This window comes from Vipera ursinii (assembly GCF_947247035.1).
Source record: "Vipera ursinii genome assembly, chromosome: 2".
Classification (NCBI taxonomy): Eukaryota; Metazoa; Chordata; class Lepidosauria; order Squamata; family Viperidae; genus Vipera; species Vipera ursinii.
Window position 1 is genome coordinate 258,797,169 of NC_139513.1, and position 23,531 is coordinate 258,820,699.

The following is a 23,531-nucleotide window of genomic DNA, read 5'->3' on the forward strand; positions in this document are numbered from 1 at the left end:
ACTCAGTCTTGGCCGGGTTGAGCCGGAGCCTGTTCTTTCCCATCCAAATCTGTACCGCTTCCAGTCAACGGGACATCACATTGAGGGCATCACTGGGTTGGTTCGGGGTGGAGATGAAAAGCTGGGTATCATCAGCATATTGATGATACCTCACCCCGAATCCACGGATGATCTCTACTTGATTTGCTCTTCTTGCCAACTTTACATTAATACAGTTCTTACTTAAATAAATGACAATTGAATATAAACATTTTTCTCATGTTTCTACAAATAATAACCACATCGATATAAAGCTTCTTTTCAGTGATCATCTTGATTGTCTGGCCATAAATCCTGTTTACATTCTTTTTAAATTTGTTTTCCCCATAATATTCAAAACATTCTTACTGGTTAAGATTTTCTCAAAATTAGTTACACTTAAATGTTTAAGTCTTTTTTCTCATGCAAGCTAACACATTTTTACATTTCTCATGTCTTAAAGAAAAAAAAGAAAAAAAAAAGAAAAAACAAAGAAAACATTTCTCTTATGTAAACCATCCCAACATTTTTATATTTCTTATGTCATAAAACCAAACATAAAAGAAAAAAGGCATACTGTATTACATGAGGGATTCATCCCCCTTAAACTAATCTTCATTTATATTCAAAAATTTTCTATTTCTTTAACTATATTCAAACAATTTTTAATTTTTAAATACTCCCTCTGGTAATTCCCATCATCTAATTTCTTAATTTCACTTAGCCTTTTTTCCCCCCAACATCTTCCCTGTTCAATATGCTTCGATGAATCAAAGAATCTTCCCATAATCTTATAAATGTTGTTGCAGGTACAAAAGGCAAAACAGGTAAGCTGTTTTTATAGGAAGGTTTCACCCCTTGGTATTCATTAAAAATCTTTCCCTTTTTTCCTTTCTTGATTTCATTTATTTTTTATCTCTCAAGTTCTCATAATTCTTCTGGCAAAGTCCATTTTGCCAAATCTTTTTTCTTATCCTTAAACTTGTTTTGTAATCTTAAAGTGTGGTTTGTCTTTTCCATGTCCAGAATTTCCTGTAATTTTTTCCCCATCTGGGTTAAGTCACTTTGGCTAGACTAGGAAGTTAAACTATCCTCTTCTCCTGCCAGTTTCTGGAGGGCTTTTCCCAAACCAATTGGATCAACCACCATCTCTCCACAATCAGCAGGACTTCCCCCCTTCTATGTTGCTTCTACAGGACAACTTCAGGCCCATTTAGGGTCCCCTAGCAGGCAGAAATCAGCCATAGGGTGCAGAGCTCTGTGATCCCTTGGCTGCTGCGCTACTGCACAAAACTGGAAGTCCCTCTGCCAATCATTTTTTATCAAGTTGGCAGGACTTACCAGATATATGTGTATATGTATACGTTATCTATGCCACTCAGATAATTTAATTCATTAAACTGAATTATTTTATATATGCAGAGTTATAGCATCAAAATGCAGATGCATAAAGGCAAAATAACCAAATATAAAACTCCTTTATAACTGTCCTATAGGTCTTCAGGAGCTTCCTTTAATAGCAATGCTACAATAGTGCAATGATTATAACATTTGTCTTGCAAATAGAAGGTTGTTGGTAACGATCTGAAATAATTTTATTACGGGTTTTTCTTTCACTGAGCTGTCTACTGTATTTTTCCTTGGGCTTTTTCTTGTCTTTGGTCAGTCCAGTAGCATATTGTTTCAGCATATTTTTTGAATGACTTAATGTAGGTTCACATGAAATCCTTCCATTTCAAGTGACTGGAAAATTGATGAAAAGATGCATCACTGCACTTAATAAAGAAAGAGGTACCCAGGGAAATGTGGGTAGTAAACAGAAAAGAGAAAGAATAATTGAAGCTGTAGAAAACGTAACTAAGTCAATCCTTTAAGTATGGTAGCATTTCTCCTTTTGCAAAATACTGTATAAATTGTTGGGATTAACTGTAGCAAAGTAAAGTGCCATCCAAAACAAATAGTCAACTTAAGTGGAAAGAACACTTTAAATTCACAGCAGAAAAACTCACTTGGAGATTACATTTGTGAAGGGAAGTGGGGGGAAAAGAGCAACAGTTAACTATTCTTGCCTTCCAAAAACAGCAAAGGGGAAGAATCAGATGATTACACCCTAAGCCTAACCCTATCCTTCATTTCAGATTTGGAACAAGGTTAGCCAGTTGCTGCTGCCTGCTGGGTGGTATATACGGTACAAATATTAAAGTACATTTTAAAAAAAATTTAAAAAAATCTTGTAATCATAAAATGTTTTATTTTTTGTCTCACAAGTTGTTTATCTGAGTGTTTATTATGCTGAATATTCCTTATTAATGGATCCATGATATTTTAGTACATGAAGCAGTCGGAAGGGAGGCTAGTTATGCAAAGACTAGAGAGTAGGAATGTTAATATGCATTGGAAGCATCAGCTTCCATACAGGAATAGAGGCTTAAAAAGGAGTCAAGATAGCAATCAGTGAGGGACCTCAAAGCCCCACCCTTTTTGTATGTCAAGGTCTTCGGCATGAACAAAGGGCTTGGGCTTCAGTCGTATTGCCATGCCTGCCATCTTGCCTTTTTGACACCTTCATCCATTGATGCCTATGATCAGAGGACAAATAATTGTCCTTAACCTCAGTAAACCATACATCCTTAGCTAAAACCCAGTAAGAATTAGATGCCTTAGATATTAACTTTTGAAAAAGAAATCTATTAGAAAATCTATCAGAAAAACTTGTAGTAAGTACTTTCAAATATATGTTTGATAATCTCCCCTTTATTAATCATGCAGTCCCTGTTCTATGGACAGGTCCCTACTCTTCTATCTTTCCAAAGACTGTTCAAGACATGGCTTTTCTCACAAATGTTGGAATGGGCAAGGTCCAGAAAGTGTGGTTGATGACACCAGGTTTTTCTGTTTTTAATTTTTTGTTGGTGGTTTTATATCATTTTATTGCTTGTAAGCTGCCTAGAATTGGTTTTAAAATGGGTAGCTGTACAAATTTTAAATAAATAAAATGTTATTGTGCTAGCAATATCATGGTTGCATTTGTGCATCATTGAAAATCACCAGCTAGCAATAAATCTACTTATAGAACTGCTTTTTCAGTTGAAAAATAAATTCTTCCCTTGTACCAATTTATCTGGAAAGAGAAAACTTTATGAGTCATTCTGTAGACTTGCCATAGATTTTAGAAAGCAAAGTATGGCAAATATAAAGAAGTAAATGGTTTTGTACTTCTCTACATTTCATACCCATAATCAGTTCAATTTCTAGTAAACAAGAAGAAATCTATTCAAATCAGTATGTTTTATTGGATTCACAAGACTTATTTTTTTATGATATTCCAGAACGTCATGTATGCTCTTGGCACAAAAAACTGTGACTGTAATGGAAACTGAGAAGTCTTTCAAATATTGTGTCTGTTGGCAAAGTATAACCAATTACACTAATGTACAAATTCTGAAAACAAGCTTCTCCTGAAAGGGACAGAGAATCAGAACTCTATTCTAAAAAAGGGGACTTTGAAATGTGTGCCACCACATGTTTTTCCAGTTCTGTTTCAATTCCCCAAGCTTGCAATCAGTTGAAAATGAGAAATTATAAATATGAACTGCGCTATCTAAAATGAGCTAGTATTAATCTTATTTTTTTTTAAAAAAATCTCTTTTTAAAAGGTAAGTTGTGTTCTATGAATGTGTTATGAGTTTTTATATAACAAGAATATTAGGATCCTTAAATGAAACAAAATAAAGCTTACGATTTTTTCTGCAATGGTAAGTGTATACACCCATTTGGTTGCTCCATTTCAGAGTTCAAGCAAGGCTCGATTCCTAAAGGCTTATCCAGACTATCAGATTTCCTTGTCTCAGAAAGTTTTGGAAGGATAAAGTGGAAAACATTGCCCTGTTTTAGCTCCTAGGGACATGTTTTTATGCTTCACTTCTGCAGTAAACTTTTCCATATTCTGTTGCCTCAAGCATTGATGGTCTTTGAAGAAATATTTAAGCTTGATGTAGGCTAACCTACAATAACAGTTTTAATGACTATTATGCAGAATCAGGAACATCCCTATAAATGAATCAGTGTTTCCCATACTCTGTAATATCTTTTCTAGGAATGCTATAACAGCTCAGTGTGTATAACACTTGTCTTGTAATCAGAATCTGGTTGGTTCACAACCCTGCAGACCTTTTGTCTCTGTTGTTATTTTTTTCCCCTTGAGCTTTCTACTTTTCCCATCAGTAAAGTTTTCACCACTTTTTTCAGTCATCTAATACAGAACGTTACCTACGAACAACTGTAGATTATTCAGGTTATTTGGAAGCTAAGGATGAATGACTGAAAAAGGATTAAACAATGTACTGTGAAAATTATAAAAACAAAAAATATATAGTTTCAAAAGACCAAATAAGATAATAAATGGTTTCTTTTGCTTTGTCAAGGACTCAATTTTAAATGTATTAAATATTTTCAGTTTCCATACATTAGAAGGCAAAGTTTATGGAAGATCACAGTGCATTGAAGGCAAATAGTTTTGGGAGGGATAGTAAGGGCTATAGGCCACATTATCAGGAAGATTTTAATGTGTTTGAGCAACATGGTGGAACTAAGGTAACATACGACATACGACCGACAATCTTTGCTGGCCTGGCGAGTTTCTAGTTGTTTTGGAACTGTTGGTGAGACCGTTAAAAGTCGTTGGCGCTGTTTGAATTTGTTCTGACAGCAGCAAGATCTGACTGCTGGCCCACTGATGGATTGTATTGCAAATCAGGGCTGTTTCCAGAGGAGGCAGAGGAGGAGAGGACCTGGAGCTTATGGAGTGAAGAAACTGGATGAGGCTGTAGGCATACCCAGAGGAAGGGAGTGGGGCTTTTGGAGGAGTTGGTGGCAGCAGCAGCGTGCTCCAGGGGCGAAAAGAAGCAAGGCCTCTTTAAGGAAAAGGTGGAAGAGTCAGGATCAGAAAAAGGAAAGAAGGCGAGGTTGTCGGAATACAAGTGAATTTGAGGGCTAATCCACATGGAGCCCCATTTCCATCTGTCCTGTGTGCCATCGTTCACTCCCTAGAGACTAAAATGGACAATGTGAAATTTGAGCGGGCCACGAACAAGGAGTATATATCGGAGGTGGTGACCCTTTGAGACCTGTATGCAACGAAATTTCATTTTGATGTATGCCGATTGGTGTACATTCAAAGTGACAATAAAGTTATCATTATCATTGGGAGGGCAGGGCTTGTTTGACTATGGCATGTATAGTAAACCACACATTTAGGACTAATCATGCTGCATGAACCAGCTAGATTCATGAATCATGATAAGCCATTAAGTATGGGTTGCTCATTACCCAATAAGTTAAGCCACAAAGAAGCAAACTAACTTTGTGTGGATCAGTTTAATATTGTTCAAAAAGAATCAGTTGTGCTTGGTCACCTTTTCCCAAATGAGCACAGATTTCAACTTTTACAATGCTTCAGCCAGCACAGCACCACTGCTGAAAATACTGGCGCTGAGGTGCAGCTGAGGAAGCTGAGGCACTTGGAGAGTGCCCAGTTTGAGGAACACTGATGTAGGGAATATGGTTATAAACTTCTCTGTACAAGCCTCCATATATGAGGATTCACACAGGCAGTTTATTCTGTGTCTAACTGATAAATACATAGTAGTTCTGTTCAAGATAAATAGTCACAGAAAAAGGCTTATTGAATAAGCTATTTGGTCTCCATTTTCTCTCAAGGCCATGTAGATAATGGCAAGGGTTTATAATTATAAAAACTGCAGGGTTGTTTTTTTTTTTAAAAAAAATCTATTTAGTAGATAGATATCTAATGTTGTTTTAGTTCCACACTAAATGAATTTGATTTTGAACCGTCTGACCCTTATCTTGAGAGCCAGTTTGATGTAGTGGTTAAGATACAGCGCTAAAAACAGGGGGACCATGAGTTCTAGTCCTCCAGTGGACCAATTGGGCTCCTTTCTCCTGAAGATGACATTGGCAAACCACTTCCAAAACTTTCCATGAAGACTACTGGGACTTTCCATGAAGTCCAGGCAGTTGCCAGAAGTCAACAGTGTATGAAGGAGTACACATACACAGAGAGAAATACACAGAAACACAAAACTTCTTAACCTTAACCTATAATTTCCTTCTGAGATGAGCATACTGCCAGAACAATGAAATTCCACACAATGATAACTTAGTCTCACGACTGAGTTAACCCACTCAGTACAACTCAGCGGGTTAACTCAGTGCCAGAGGTCACGGGGTTCTCTTGCAACTACTTTAATACCACTACTTGTGCAAAAAGGAACTACTCGTGCAAAAAAATCTCTGGGTAGAATACACAACCAGAAAATGTTTCTGATTAAAAAGTTCTCTACATTCAAAATTTGCAGAGGTTGTGTATCTTGCTTCAGATCCATGCCACATTCACACCCCATCCCACATCTCCCCAAAAGAAGTTAAATATACTTTTCTGAATAAAATTTATTTTACATCTCCATCTTGTTCTGGGGACAAGAATTCTTTCTGAACACATATAGGACAGTAGAGAGGTATCCCAGCTAAAGAAAATGCCAAACTGAATCTTCTTGAATTATATTCCTTCCTATGGATTCCAGGTCTTCATTTTCTTAATTATTCCTCTGAGGCTGCAGAATATTATTCTGCAGCTCTCAGCAGCTGTGCTGACTGCAGGGACCCTAACTGACAGGATAATTTCATGAGTCAGCATTCTAAATAGAAATGAATAAAAATCAGTCAGGGCAGCTGCAGTAGCGGAACCTGCAATTCTAACCTGCTTTATGTAGGTTTCAACATTTCTCTGCAGACTAATCTATAAAATGGTGAGTATGCCTGTAAGGAAGCATGCCTCTGCAGTCTGCCTCTCAGATCAGTTGAAGAACTTGCACTTGCATGCTAAATTAACTAAGGTGCAAAAAAAAACAGTCACAAGATGTAAAACAGTATTTATATTCTGTGTCTAAGATACAGTATGTTTTTGTTTAACGGGTACAAACAGAACAGTTCTGAATACTTAAACTGAAGTCCACTTAACCTTTAAGAATCACAATCTTTATTTTTTATGGTTTGGAAATAACAATTACTCTCTTAATGGGCAGAGTTACCCAATAGTATATTTCATTTGGTAGACAAGTAATTGTACAGCTAACTTCCTGACAAAGAGGACATTCCTAATAAAATTTCTTAATTATGTGACTCTGTAATTTTACAAGCACAAAGCAATGAGCAATAAGAGAAGGATGGAACTCAGAGGAACTGCATAAAGTGTTACTATTACAATTTCCAGATGCAATTAGCTTCTTTGCAATTTGATATTTTTGCAGTGAAGAAGATTCTTGACTATAAAAGATGAAGAGTCTACTTTTTCTGGTGCTGATTTTTTTCTGCTGGGCTGAACATCATGCTGCTAACTTCACTCTGGAGCATGATAGAATAATTCACATCCATGGTGAGTAAAAAAAAATCAATGAACAATTGTGGTGCTGTAATAAAAAGGTTAACATTTGCTACATTTATAAAACTGATTGGCTAACTTTGCTGCAGCATTACATTTTTTATACCGCAGTGCTTTTTAGGTTGGAACTGCAGTCTGCAGTTCAGCATACCACATCTCTGTGATTTTTGCCAAAGAAGCAACGGTTACTAAAATCAAAATGCATGCATGTTAAACACAGCAAGTAAGCAATTAGGCTATCCAATAGATATCTGCCTACTCTATAATAAATAAGATCGAAAGCCCTTCACAAGGACACCTCCATAGCACAGAAATATGGTAATGATAGATTATTAAAACACAGTGATGCAAAAAAAGAGATCAGCAGCAACGTAGACAACATAAAAAGTAGCTTACCTCCCTAGATGATGCTTCCCCATTGCTTTGATTTCTATTGAATGCTACCTCTTAACATATTTATGTATATCCATTCAAATCCTAAAGCGTATGATTGGCTGTGAAAAGCTTTGAGGCGATAACGGAATGCAGCTGTTTTTCAGTTCTTGCTTCAGCAGCTAAGGATCATCCTGTATGTAGCAAACCAATACATTTATTTATGCAAAAGTGACAGGCAGGATAAATGTCATGCAGCTTCTCTGCTTTGTATAGCTTACATTTTGACAATTTAAACTATACAGCCTATAGATATGCAGGATAAACTCTTGAGAGTCGGTGTAATGTAGTGAATGCTGGCCTCATAAATTGTGTTGCATGTTGATACTTAGAAGGAAATGTTGAGCATCAGACAACTTTGGGAGGATTCTAAGGGAGCAGTTATTGTTTTTAGAATTATTATCAAGCTGCTAATACTCCTTTGGACCATAATGTGAAAATTCCCTGCCCACTTTACATGAGAATGTAAAACTTTTAAATGTTTCAGTTTTGGAATTTTGCTCTAAAAATGTTCAATTTAAGTTCAATTTAATGTTTGATTAAGGTTTGTTTATAAATAAGCATTTTGAAGGATTTTGCATGGTAATGGGCATCAGCAATTTAAGGGAACAGAAAATACCCCCAAAAGTTACATGATAATTGGCAAAGAATATACCCTAAACTGAAAATATGGCTATCTAAATACTTAAGAAAGTTGACATAGAATCAGTAAAATACATGGCTCCAAATACATGGCTTAGAAGTAACTGTTTTGAAGGAAGGTAAATGATGATGATGATGATGATGATGATGATGATGATGGAGAGTCTTTAAAGGAAAAAGGTTCCCAAAATAGTTTAACAATTGATTAAATTATTGTAGATGTTTCTCTGTTTTCAAACTGAAAGCCATTGTCAGAGAAGCTTCAGTCTAGATTTCCCACACTGAACAAAGATTAAATAGCCTTCAAGAGGCCAGAGAACATTTTAACACTGGTGAAAAAGCCTATGCAATTTGGGTACAATTGGTAATTAATGCACTTGAAGATCAGGCACAAGAGTCCCAGTTCAAATAATGATGATTTTTTCAGTCATAAATTTATATTTTGAACAGGGGTTCATGTATACATAGGAATAAGTGTACTCATACTTATTATACTCATGTATATTCATATATAATTATACTTGAATAATTCTTCCTGAATTTGGTGACTTACAGATAGATTGAACTCAACTTTCATGGTGCATTGGAGGCTACTAAATTTTATCACTATTTGTAGTTGTCACCCATTTTTTAATCATGAATTTGTTTTTAGCTCTTCTATTTATAGTTGCAATTAGTGATACAATTAATTTAATTTGGATTAAGCTCATCTGAATTCTACATCAACAAATAATGAGAAGGTATTGATCAGGAATCATATGTGGCAATAATAATAATCTATGAAAATTATTTAGGGGATTTGTTGCAAGATAAAGGGATAACATTTTTGCACTTTTGCCACTCTTGTGACAGAAATGAACAACTTAACTGAAAATGCCAAATCAAAATAAAATGATTCACTGGTTCCACAGTTAACACCAAAGGATTTCTACTTACAAAACAAAATTCAACACGTATAATCAAAGCAATGAGCCTCTACAAAAAGACATCATCTCTTTTCATTCACTTTAGAGCACAAGTTATTTAAGATGACACAGTTCTGCAGAAGCCAAATAGGCAGAAATCCAAGGATTTATCATTGGTCAATATGTATGTTCATCAAATATGAAAAAATCAATACCATAAATTTGTACATTGTGTTTATAAAGTGATTTTTCCATGAGATGTTTCTAGCAAATTTGTCAATGCTAAAAATCTATTTAAAAAGGGAATAAAATGCAATTTTCACCACACATGTGTACTTAGCATCATGGTTCATTGAATATGATGAGATTTATTTCTCTTCTGTGGTGGTAAAAATATAACTGGAATATGTTTTCCACATTTTAGATGATCACAGAGTGTTCCAGATAACAGCAACTGAGATAACAAGGAGTATGGAAATAAAAATTAAAGAGGAGTAGTTGAAGGTGTTAAATTCATTTTGCCTGGAGAAGAAAGGATTCCTTGGAGACATGATAGCTAACTTCCAGTAGCTGAGAGCTGTTACACAGATAATGGGGCAGAATTATTAGAGTTATTTCAGAAAACAGCACATGAAAAATGTGTTAAAATAATATATATTGGTTGTTAATTCTTAAGTAATGTTCAGCAATGGAAGATATTATGGCCATTTTTCAAAAGTGCTTTAGTAGAATATTCCTGCTTTGGGCATAAAGTTGGACAAAATGATTCTTAAAGTACTTTTCAAGCCTTTCATTCTGTGATTCTATGAAATATGCCTGATATATATATGCCCCAAACATGCACATATTTTTCCTTCCTTTCAGAATTGCATTTTTCACAAGATGGAACAGGCCTAAATGGTCCTAGGATATGAGAATCCTATTTGTCAAGATTACAGCTGCAAATAAGTGGAGTGTGTGTTTACCTATAAACTCATTCATATTGTTGGAATATGCAACAGTTATGGTGAAGTGCCCTGTGAGATAGTAAGAGCACTAGGTGGCAGTGTTATTTTAGAAAAGTTTGTAAAAATAGGAATATGAAATTATCTGGAAGGAGGACAAGAAAGGTGCTTCTGATCAGGCATGGACATGCTCATTGTTCCTGTCAGCAGCTGCACATTTTCTGGACTCACATGGTAGTTTTGTGGTCCCAGGCGAAAAAAAGTACAAATCCAAAAAAATACATGCCTGCTTTAAGGAACTGTTAGCAGGTACAGTAAGATTCTGATTGTGGATCCAAAGGACTTTTCCCACATCAGATCCAAACAGCTGCACTATTCTTAGAAACAAGGGACGTGGTGGCTCAGTGGGTTAGGACGCTGAGCTTGTCGATCAAATGGTCGGCAGTTTGGCAGGTCGAATCCCGAGTGCCGCGTAGCAGAGTGAGCGCCTGTTACTCGTCCCAGCTTCTGCCAACCTAGCAGTTCGAAAGCACGTAAAAATGCAAGTAGAAAAATAGGGACCACTACGGAGGGAAGGTAACAGCATTCCGTGTGCCTTTGGCGTCTAGTCATGCCGGCCACATGACCACGGAGACGTCCTCAGACAAGCGCTGGCTCTTCGGCTTTGAAACAGAGATGAGCACCGGCCCCTAGAGTCGGAAACGACTAGCACGCATGTGTGGGGGAACCTTTACCTTTACCTTATTCTTAGAAACAGAATAGGATGAAAAATTCCTTTTCTCCTTCTTGTAACTATGTCCTTTCTGAATGCCGAGGGAGGGAGGGAGGGAGGGAGGGAGGGAGGGAGGGAGGGAGGGAGGGAGGAAGGAAGGAAGGAAAGAAGGAAGGAAGGAAGGAAGGAAGGAAGGAAGGAAGGAAGGAAGGAAGGAAGGAAGGAAGGAAATCATAAATGGAACATAAATGGATCATTCACTGAAATGGTCACCAAGTATGCTTAAAGTTTTACTTCAGCTTTTGTTTGGTCTACAGACCTGCAAAGTTAGTCTCAAGTTATTTTTCAACATTCTCTGTATTATCACAGATTTTTCATATCAGTTTATCTCTTGTATGTGTGCATAGTAGCATAAATATCTAATGACTAGATTTTAGACCAGTGTAGCCAGTGTAGTTCATTTTTCAACATTCTTATATTGCACCATACAAGCTATAAAAAGTTCAGGCTTAAAGATTCTTAAAATCACATATGGTGAATTATTTTTACTACTTACTGCAATCCCCTGTAAAGAAAAAGTCATCAAGGACAAGGTACTATCAATTTCAGGAAACCATTCTGAACTTTTCAAATTTAATTGACAGATATGGATAAGAATGGTTTCCCATGTTAGTCTCTGTCAAAGCTCTTTTTTGGGCAGGTTTTATTGGTTCTTTCATCTCGCAAAACTCCAATAATTTTCTTAACTTAGATTCTATCTCCCCATCACTGTCCCATTGTAAATGAATAATTTATGAATAATTTATTCAACCAAAATGAGTTGGAACTTATTTCCAAATCAAACTTTTTATATGGGGGGAGAAGGGTTAATGATAACAATTGAAATGAATCTCTATTATTTAATTTAATTTAATAATTTAATTTGTATATTATTACTACTATTGTTATTCATTCATATATAGAAGGCATAAAGAATAATAAATGACTGATAATTTCAGGATCTAATAAATTCATTGTTTTTATGCATTCTGCTTTCAACACTCTAACAATAAAGAGAGTTGTATTTCCATTCTAGTTCAGAGTTCTTGTAAAATATTTGAAAAAAATAGAATCAGGCTGATACTGTGGCTGACTGCCATGTTCAGATTGGGAATTCCAGATTTCCCCAGGGCAGAAATGTATTATATAATATTTATGACTAAGTGAGGCTCTTTGGTTTTTGTGATAGTTTAAAATATAATTTGCATGTAAGCTTTCAGCACATATTTATGTGGCTGAGAATCACTGAAACTTAATTGGTGGGGAAAAATGAATCATATACTGATAAATGAAAATAAAAATGTTTTCCAGGAAAAAAAAGTTTTTCAGAACATTAATTTAACAAACTCCTTTTTCCCCAGCATATGGTAATTTGGTGTAATGATTAAGGCATCATGCCTAAGAAACCATGTGTTGTAGTCCCATTTTAGGCATAAAGCCAGCTGGGTGACCTTGGGCCAGTTACTCTCTCTCAGCTCTAGGAAGGAGGCAATAGCAAGCCACTATTGAAAAACCTTGCCAAGGAAACTGCAGGGAGTAGTCCAGGCATCTGCTATGAGTCAACACTGCCTTAAAGGCACCACAGTCCCCCACCCAAAAAAAGGATTCCACTTCTTGGAATTGATTTCAGGTGTCATGAAAGGACAGAGAATTCTTACAAGCAATTCTAATGGTCTCGAACCATCTTTCCTTGGAAGCTTGTGGAGGAAGTGCAAGAGGCTCTGAAGAAAACAAGTGATTTGAGCCCAAGCAGGGCTGAGATTGGTGTAGAAATCATATTGGTCACACTTGTGAATGGAGACAGTCGAATCAGGAGAATGCCAATCCGTTTGGACAGTCTCTGAAGTAATCAAGAGAGGGTACTTCTGTGCAGTCACCATCCATATTCCTTAGGGATTAGTTCCAGTCAGTGCTAATAGTGGAGCTGAGATATGGCCAGAAACCCCCCAGTTCTTGCAGTCTCTCGGGGATCTGACCTTACTCCACTCCTTTCAGACACCTACATGAATCTGGGGGGGGGGTTATATGTTGGTACAGGATTTGGTATTAGTATGCTGAAATTGTGCACTTGTGCATCTTGTCTCTAGGGTAATGCTAACCGGGTGCCTGGAGATTGTCCGAATCTGGATAGGAAATAATATTTGTGAGCTGCTATAACCAAAACTGACTTTCTGCAGCTCACATAAAATTCAATAAATGCCATATAAAAATTAAAAATACAGCACCAGAATGCCCAGAAAATAATAAAAGATTAAAACAACAATCCAAAGTAGTCAAACTGAATTCTTCCAACATTGAGTGACTTTGGATTTGTGGAATTCCTGGGAAATTCTCTGACTCTCAATAAGGTTATATTATCCATGATCAGAGATAGATGCAATTTTAGAGTTCTCCTAGACTTACAGTTCCCGCTTTAAAAACAGAGGGCACTTTTATCTAAGAGACTTTTTGCAAAGTTACACCTTAAGTGCCAGTTATGATTTTTCCTTGACCCTACTCACAAACACTCATGCTCTAGTCACCATCAGTTGGGCTACTATAATATACATTACCCAGGGCTAACTTTGAAGAAGATTCAGTAGCTACAATTGGTAGAAAATGTGGAAGCCCGGGCAATGATGAATGTATCTCGATATACTCAGTAACATCTGCTGATTCAGAAGCAGCATTGGCTACCCGTGAATTTGGAGATATAATTCAAGGTGCTGGTTGTCACCTTACATTACATCCAGAAATCAATTGGTACCCTATATGCCTTGCAACCTGGTTATCTGAAGGACTGCCTTGGCTATATTTATTGACCCATCCAACCACATCAAATTAGGTTAGTTTTTTCCAGGTCCTTTCTCTATACAATTGTCACTGGCATTCTCAGAAACTAGTCCTACCTTTGAGGGTTCCTTCTTTATAGCGATTCACTTGCCTTAGCCTTCAGGAAGTGTTAGACCTACATGTTCTATCTTGCACAGCAGGGTATCCTATAATTTGAAGATGGTTTTCTGCATGTGTGACATTTCTATCTATTTTTCATCATCATCAACAACAACAAAACCACCACCATCGTCTTTCCAGCATTATTCCCCCAGGAACAGGATTTGATTTTTGGGTCAACGAATGCTATCTTGCATGATAAAATGTAGCATCTGGATCATGTCTGAATTTTGATGGAGATAGTTGGAGTAGTTATTTCATATATGTTCACATTGTTAGCCATATATTGTTCATGAATGAGAGGCCTGAGATGAGAAAGAGAGAGACTACTGAATCATATTGTACATATCCATAGATTTTTACTTGCCTAGGAATGTGGCTATTTTCATCTCTGAAATAGTTTAGTGTATTTCAGCTATTCTAATCAATGTTTTTTTCCCGTGTGTTTAGAAAATGAACCTCATCTTCTTGTGAAAGCAGAACAAACTAAAATCTTCTCACATCGTGGTGGCAGTGTTACTCTGCCATGTAAATTTTATCGTGACAATACATTACCTGTCTCAGGATTCCATAGAGTTCGTGTCAAGTGGACCAAACTCACTTCAGATTACCTCAAAGAACTGGATGTCTATGTTGAAATGGGTTACCACAAAAAAAGTTATGGTAATTTCCAAGGAAGGGTATTCTTGAAGAAAAGCACTGAAAATGATGCCTCTTTGGTAATCTCAAATTTAATGCTGGAGGATTATGGGAAATACAAATGTGAAGTCATTGAAGGTTTAGAAGATAATTCAACTGTTATAACTCTAGACTTGGATGGTAAGCTTCCCAGCTAAACAGAAATTATTCATTAAAAATATTGCTATTACTATTGTTCAGACAATATAGCTTTCATAGCTTAATATAACAATCTATCAGAATCTAGCTATATTAGATATTTTTCTTTAATTAATAAAGATTATTGGATAAGTTAAGTTTGTTAAGCTACATTTTATTTCTGCATACATTTTTAAAGGGGGCTTTATTTATAGTTCTCTTCAAGCTTTATAAAATAATTTAATTCAACTTACGACTTTAGGGTAACCAGCTCTGTCCCTAACATCATGCAGATGCTATGTATCCATAACATCAGGACAAACCTCATGAGGGCAGAAGGCCTTGTTTATAGGTGAAAGTCTTTATGGAATCCTGATCTAGATTGTGTGAAAATGCCTCTGCATATATTATTAAATCAAACACATCTACGCTTTAGTTTCTGTACTGTATATATTTAATTCAATTTCAAAGAAACCTGACTTCTGAACAACTCTGGGCAGAGAAAACAATATATATAGAAACAATCGTAACAGATTAAAAGACTCTGCAAGGCTGAAGGGATCAATCTTTTGGCCCTTCTGACTTAAGGCATTTTTATACTGGATGGTTCTGACTAAACAATTGAATTTGATGGGTTGGAAAAATATCTTGGCTGGAGAGTGTACTTAGCCATAGAGGCTGTTGAGTTCTTTTAAGCATTTTTAATCTACATTTCTTCCATTCTGTTTCTTAAATTAAGCATCTTATTTCAGAGGGGAAAAATCAATTTCAAGATGGAAATGGAAGCTTTACTCATATACTAGGGCAGTATCAACAATTCTGACTGGCTGATTTGATCTAGTGTAGTTTCCAGTTTTGCTATATTCATATGGCCTTCTCACTTACAAATAGTATAGAAAGAAGTTAAGTTTCAGGTAAAGACAATAGATACTGCAGTATTTTGCTCGTGGAAATAGCATTAAAGATAAATCCAAATTTAAAGCTTATTTGAAGGTTTCTCATTCCAATATACATCAAATGACAAATTTTCTGGCTGTTCATAAATTTATGTGCCAAAATCAAATAGTCCATTTTCTTGCTCTTTAAAAACAGACATGCTAATAATGAGGCAATGAAGCCAAAATAACTTATCTGATAGTTGAAAACCCATATTTGAGTATTGCATGAAGAACTGGTGGCATTCCATCAGGAAAGGGTGAGCTTCAGTATATGGTCTAAAGAGACAGTCATACAAAACTCTTAGACTAAACAGTTCATGTTGTTAGGCCGCATTCCCAAATATAAATTTAACAGATTGCTGTTTTAGTGATAGTACAAATCTCCATTCAGTCTTCTATCTATTCTGACATATTGTAAATAATTTTTGAAATGCCTTTCAGTTGAGGGAGAGCACCATTTTTTTTTTCAGTTTCCATCTGTAAGCCTCATTTTCAGCACTGCAGGAGTGGACCAACATTTTGGGGCTGATTTTGTTTTCATTCAAAAAAAAATGTGCCACTGAAAAATAAGTAAACTTGCTGCTGAATTCTAGTGTATGATCTGAACATAGTGCAAAATGAAGGCTTAAGACCCTGGGCTCCTCCTAGCAGTTGATTGTCCTTCCTTGATTAATTAATTGATTAAGCAGTCATCTTTTCCTCTTGTGCTATCTTTTAGGCATTGTATTCCCTTACTTCCCACGACTGGGTCGCTATAATTTAAACTTCTATGAAGCTCAGCAAGCCTGCCTCGACCAGGATGCAGTTATAGCTTCATTTGACCAGTTATATGAAGGATGGAGGTCAGGACTGGACTGGTGCAATGCGGGCTGGCTCAATGATGGGTCAGTTCAATATCCAATTAGAGATCCCAGAGAGCCTTGTGGTGGGAAGAACACAGTGCCTGGAATCCGGAATTACGGCTTCTCAAATAAAGAACAAAACAGATATGATGTCTTTTGTTTTACCTCTCATTTTACTGGTAAGTAATTTGACTCCTTGGAAGTTTTCTGGAGTGGCTCAGCTTGGCTCTCCCTTTTCCCTCAGCATGGCTGGCTCAGGAATTCTGGGAGTTGAAGTCCACGAGTCATAAAAGAGCCAAGGTTGCCTACCCCTGCTCTAGGGAAATTAATAGAAAAATACTTATCTACACAAGAGAGAAAACAAGAAATCTAACATGGAAAACCCTCCCTTTCAGCAGGAACTTGGTCAACTCAGAACCAGGCATTGTATGCCTCTTGAATAGCAGATGTTTGGCTTGCAGCCCACAAACAAAGGGATGCTCCCTTGCTCTGCGTACATACTGTATGCTCTGAGTATTCACAATAAAATTTATTTGTCTCAGAACATGAGAACAGTAAACATTACTATTCATTGGGCAATCCTGAGGAATGCATTTCCAAAACAAATAGGCTTTAAAGATTGTACAAATGTTTATTTGATCCAGATCCAGCTATTTTAGTTCCATAAGGGGCTGACTGAGTTGAGGCAAATAAATCTTGTGCCATTTAAGCATTATCTGAAATTTTTGGAAAAGGAATAAATACACACAATGAGTTCCAAAGAGACTGACCACTATTTATAATGAAAATTCAGTTTCTCATAAGTCCTATCATCCCATCCCATATAAATAACATAGCTAAATACCCAGATATGCTTGCACGTAATTTGGGCTTTGAGAAAAGGCTTCAAACGAGAGATAAGATTTGAATTTGCCTTTCTATAAAGGCTGTTGAATATGCTTCCTAGGTGAAGGGAGAGGTGCTGATTTTCTCTGTTTCCACCTTTTCCCTATAATCCTGTGCTGTCTTAAGCAAATGGGCCCTCTGATTCTTCCAAATAGCCTTGCAGATCAATGGAGAAATAATCAGGGATTACTGAATCAAGGAAATCACTTTGTTTTGATGAGGCATCTGTCACATAGAATTCACACATAGTCTGGATCCAATTTTTTATTTTTTTAAAAATAGTACCTTGTATTTGACTGAAAATATTAGAGAGTACAGTATAAAATTAATTGCACTAAACATGATAATCTAAATCTGAATTATTTAGAGACATAGAATTGTCCAATATGAATGAAATATTCACATAGTAATAACATGTAAAAGCACCTTGAGCAGTATGTACAGTATGTATGAAGTGAAAAACCATTTCTGCTGATTTAAGTGTTTCACAGTCCTTGTTCCTTCTATAGTATGCTGACAGTATTGAAATTACATGATTTAGAGATAATTAGAAGTGCTTATGCATATATTTACAAATATTTCTGAAGCAAATTTCTGCTAGGTAAGGACATTCTGTTTAACACAATAGTATCACTTCTTACCTTTCTCCGTAAGTGCATTAGAAAATTTAATCAGTAGAAAAATTCTGCATACAGTATTTATAGAAAGAATGAAATTTTCCCCCTCCTTTAATTTTAGCGATAACTATAACTATCGTAAGAATAGTTTTGAACTGTTTTACACACAAAAACATAATAAATATAATGAAAAAAAATTTCTTAGGAATCTTTAAAATTTATTTTAATTGCATAACTTTTTTCATATGTATTATAACCTTTTTCTATTCCATCAGGCCGTTTTTATTACCTAATACACCCGACCAAGCTGACCTATGATGAAGCTGTGCAAGCCTGCATCAATGATGGTGCACAGATTGCTAAAGTAGGCCAAATGTTTGCAGCCTGGAAACTCCTAGGATATGACCGCTGTGATGCCGGCTGGCTGGCTGATGGCAGTGTCCGATATCCCATCTCAAAGCCAAGAAAACGCTGTAGCCCTAACGAAGCAGCAGTACGCTTGGTGGGCTTTCCGGATAAAAAGCACAAGCTATATGGAGTCTACTGCTTCAGATCATACCAGTGAAAGGACCAAGAGCACAACAGTGTCCAGTTGATCAAGAACATGTGAAGATTGTTTCAATAAGAACTTATACAAATTGCCAAAACTGTGATAAATCTTTTTTTTTACTTACTATAAGGAGTCATTTCGTAACAGCACCCAATTAATTTGTTCGACTATTATTTTTTTAAAAAAATCATTCAATAGATATTTTAAATTAATATAATTTAAAGAAAGCTCTAGGTAAGGAAGTTTTTGAAATGTAACTCTTTAAGCTACACAATTCCAACAAACATATTTTTCTTGAATGGGGCATGCAATAGCTTGATTACTAGGACTCAATTAAGGAATGTAAGGCTTATCAAAGGATAAAGTTTACATATTTGCAATGTATTAAAAGATACCAGAGAATAATGACTGAGATCTGATGTTATGAACTGTGTCCATCTTTTATTAACTGCCATTCCATGTGATTTTGTGAGCAGTTAAAAAAAGATGTGAATGCTGTTTAAAGCAACAGTATTTTATGAAGTCTTCAACATTCAAAAAAAGTTTCACTATTTTAAACCATGCCTTTTGGCAAACTCTGGTAAAGAATTGTAACATTCCATCAAGCACAGTTAAATCTTCTGAATATATTCTTGGTTTTCTTATGTATGCAGTAGAAAATGTGTATATGAATAATTAAAAATTGGAGCCATTTTTCTTCTTAATATAAACTAAATATGCCTGAAATATATTGCATTACTTTGAATAGTTTTATGAACTTTTATATTGCTGCAGCTGTTGTTTTAATTTTGAAATCCATTTTGCTAAGCAGCATTTAGCTTTTACTCAGGGCAGTTATCTATAAATGAACTGCTGGACAGAAACACACATGTATTAAATATAGCATCTTGATTTGATTGTAGCTTTTGAGTATTATTGCCTTTATAAATGAAAATTTTAAATATTTAAAATTTCCTGTCCTAGTTCCATATGTCCAAGATAAACATTATTTGAATTTTGAAGCATATTCTCTCTTCTATAAATAAAAGGAAGATATTTTTATCCTGTTTAGGAAAAGGAGAAATATTTTAATACTGAATACTCTTGCTAAAATCAAAAACATTTGCTTATTTTAATGGAGACACCAACTCCCCCATTTTCATCTTATTATGCCTTGTATGGTCCAGTTTCTTGTGTGCAAAGAAGACTTTGCAAAGCTCTTGGGTTCCCCAATAGAATATGACTATAGCTATATTTTAATTGGGATTATTTGATCACTATTAGGATTTCTAGATATTTTTTCAGATTACTTTCTATATTACCAGAATATGCTGAGTTATGTATAGGACAAATGACTTATTAAATTTCTTCAGCTTAGAGTTCCCAAATATGTGGGAATTTGTGTATCCATGATCCTTGGGAATGATGAGTGTTTAATTCTAAAACATCAGGAATGCTCATGATATTTCTGGTGGAAAATAAAGGTAGCAAAGTATAGTAAGCACTGGATGAATCTGCTTAGAATTAATAGCTCTGATAAAGCAAACATTAAACCATGACTAAGTTATGTTTAACAAAAGAAATTTCAGATAGTGTAGATCATGCTGTGATTTATTGTGTAATCTTAGGCTCTGTTTGTGGGATTTGTTCCAAGGATCATAAATGTCTTTATTTGGATTCAGATAATAGAATCATATTGTCAGTAATTACATGATTTTCCTATATATTTCTGGACCATAATTCCAGCAAAAGGAAAGTCTTGTAACAATATATTTGTGGTTTGGTCTATGTACCACAATATTATAACTAACCAAGGGATTTTATCTTGACTGTTTTCAGAGGATTGTGCTCCAGCGGACAGCTAAAATAGCATATAGTAGGATTAGAAAGCATTCGCACACATTGCTAAACTTGTGTATTCTATGCAAAATGTTCCCATGTCAACATTCCCGAACAATCAGCGTGTTGTATAAATGACACAGAAATAAAATATCTAATGCTCATGGATTGATTAAAATACACATTGCAAAAAGAAACGTTGATATAATTGTGCAGACATGTAAATGAGTATCTGTAACTTAGCAGAATGTTCATTAAAGATGGAAACTAAATGGAGAAATTTTAATGTGTGAATTGTTCATAAAAGAATAGTAGAATGATAGTACACTGGTTTACTTCAAACAAGATCGGCTACAAAGTTTGAGTGAAATTTCATAAACATCTGCAAGCTTTATTGAATAAAATAACATGAGATACGTAAGACTAGATGCATGATGCACCTGTTTGCTCCAATGCCCTAATTATGGACACACCTTGAAAATATTCAGATCTTTTGTAATTGCCTAATACAGAATAAAAAAAACAAGGAACTAAAATATGAGAGGCGAAAATTAAATGGGGCAACCTCAGCTCGGCTTTGTGGGCCACAAAACTAGCAGTAATAGCAAAGAAATCGTTCATAGTTTTGAAGGGCAAATTACTACAAATTATTTGTTCTTCCCAACCTGAGCACCCTCAGGTGGTATTTTTCAGTTGACCGGGAAGCATCTAGAGTGGAGGTTGTGAATACTTATTCATGCAGTTCAGAACAAAGGATGTTTTCCTTATCCTTATGCTTGCCGACTTCAACTATCTCAAGATCATTTTTTTTAAAAAAATGTCTATATTTCCTATTAATTGCAATGTGATCAAGTGCTAATCACTTTAAGACAAAACTTGTATTTTGTAGCTGCTTTTCTGGAGACAGCTATGTGGTACACTATATGATATCTCTGCATTAGAAATGTATTATACTATAAGAATATTTTATTGCCATTCAAATATAAACTAGTTTCAAAAAACTTGATCTTTACATAATGGTCATATCGGTGGGAAAATTAGTACTACATCCTACAGAGCAATATTTTTTAAATGACTGTACTTACACTGTACTTGTATTCAAAATATATCTGGTATTCTCTTCAAATATCACTATCATTCTTGGGTATACTGAAAGAACCTGTCTGGTCATGCAAGGGAATAGACGGGTTTATTGCTTGCTATTATTTTGCGTTAGAAACTTTTTTTTTAAAGAAACTTGAACACAAGCTTAACTTTTATACTGCCATTTATTCACATAGAACTTGTTTTCCTAACTGCAGCTTTTCATACTAATGATGAAAACTAGTGTTGGGATTTAGCCAGTTCACACCACTTCGGTAGCTAATTTTTTGTTGCCCGGACCCAGAATGGACTTCCAGAAGCAGCATCCACACAGAGAACTGGTTGTTCACATGTTTGAATCCCAACACTGATGAAAACACAGAGATAAACACCTATTTTGTAATTAATTCTTTTAAATACAATATTATGAATAGGGTTTCTAAAATTAATTCAGCTATTTAATGTTTAGAGGTAAGAATAAAGAATAAAAAGTAAGAATAAAAGAACCAATAGGTAGCAGCATATTTGTTATTTTGATTTTTTTTTATTTTATAGGTCAACTATTAACACTAAGTGAATTAATATGAAATTTTTGTTAATAGAAAAACCATTACATTATAATTAATGTTGCAACTTCTTTAAATGTATATCCAGGAGGTTCCTTAGATTTTAGTGCAGCTATTTGCATGTAGGTGAATAAAAAAAAACCAATCATGACAGAGTAGCAATTAATTTTTTTCATGTAAAAATAAAATGTTATACCCAGTTTGATAACCATAATTCTAGTTATAGTGCCATGTATTAAGTGTGTACTCTAACTGAAATTAAACATTAGATGCTTCAACAATGTAGTCAGATGAAAGATCTTATTAGGATTTTTGTTTTTTAATCTTGTGCATGTAGAATACTTTGGAGATGAATAGCCAGATTTTTGCTACTGCTGTTGGTCATTTATTCAAGTATTCAGCCTCAGTTAACAAGCTTAGGTCTCTTAGATTATACCATTTAAAATACAGGACAGACTACATTTGTGAATACTGTGCACACTCAAAGGTAGTGTTCTGTCATTGTTTTCTAATTCCCTTCTTAATTTCCTTACATTGAATCTTTTCTATCTTTTGAAATTTCACATTTCGTGTCATTCTTCGGAAATCTGTTCAGTTCCTGTCACAAAAGCTTGTTTTCTTCTGTGGCAGACAACAATTCTTTTAATGTTTTAATGCACACTACATTGTAAAACACTTTCTGAAAATGGAGTTTGATCAAAGATTAAATATAAAGGATTTGATCATACACAGCCCTCGGAAAGGTTAATCTTGGTGGGTTAGTCTTCATAATTTACACAGGGCTTTTTCATCTACAGAAAGGTTGTGTATGAGTGTCATCATGCCAAGTAAATAAAAGATTGTTGAAATAATGGGAGCTACAGACTAAAATTTCAGGATAATTTAGTACTTGCTTTATGACCAATATGCAAGTCTTCCAATTTAGTACAATAAATCAAAAGTCAAAACCATTTAAAACTAAGTAATGTTAATTGGCTGTAATGGGATAAGTACACCTAACCCAGTGTCTCTCAACCCTGGTAACTTTAAGATGTGTGGACTTCCAGAATTCCCTAGTCAGTATGTCTTCCTGGTGAATTCTGGTCACCAAAGTTGAGAAACACTGCTCTAACTAAGGCAAGAGGCAAGAAAATACACACGAACAAAGGCAAAAATACTTGTCCCAGGATAATGTTGCAGGATCCAATCTGGGTCAGTCATCGGGACCAGAAGTTTAGTCTTCCAAGCTTTCAAACTCGTACTGGAGCCCATCTTCAGGGAAGTTCTCTCTAGCAGAGTGTGAGTTGTTCTGTATGTTGTATTTATAGTGCCTGTTGTACGTGACTTTTAGATGT

At 35.4% G+C, this 23,531-nt stretch overlaps 1 protein-coding gene across 1 annotated transcript in view; it reads left to right on the forward strand.

The window, feature by feature from the left end:
• Nucleotides 1-18,745, forward strand: part of HAPLN1 (hyaluronan and proteoglycan link protein 1) — a gene marked incomplete at its 3' end in the record, with an annotated part of 61,773 nt that extends 43,028 nt beyond the window's left edge. Inside the window, exons 2-5 of the mRNA XM_083357254.1 lie at nt 7,347-7,471; nt 14,533-14,901; nt 16,555-16,857; nt 18,456-18,745. Coding sequence (XP_083213380.1) covers nt 7,372-7,471; nt 14,533-14,901; nt 16,555-16,857; nt 18,456-18,745 — 1,062 coding nt within the window. The 5' untranslated portion in view covers nt 7,347-7,371. The remainder of the gene's footprint in view (nt 1-7,346; nt 7,472-14,532; nt 14,902-16,554; nt 16,858-18,455) is intronic.
• Nucleotides 18,746-23,531: the final 4,786 nt, after the last annotated feature.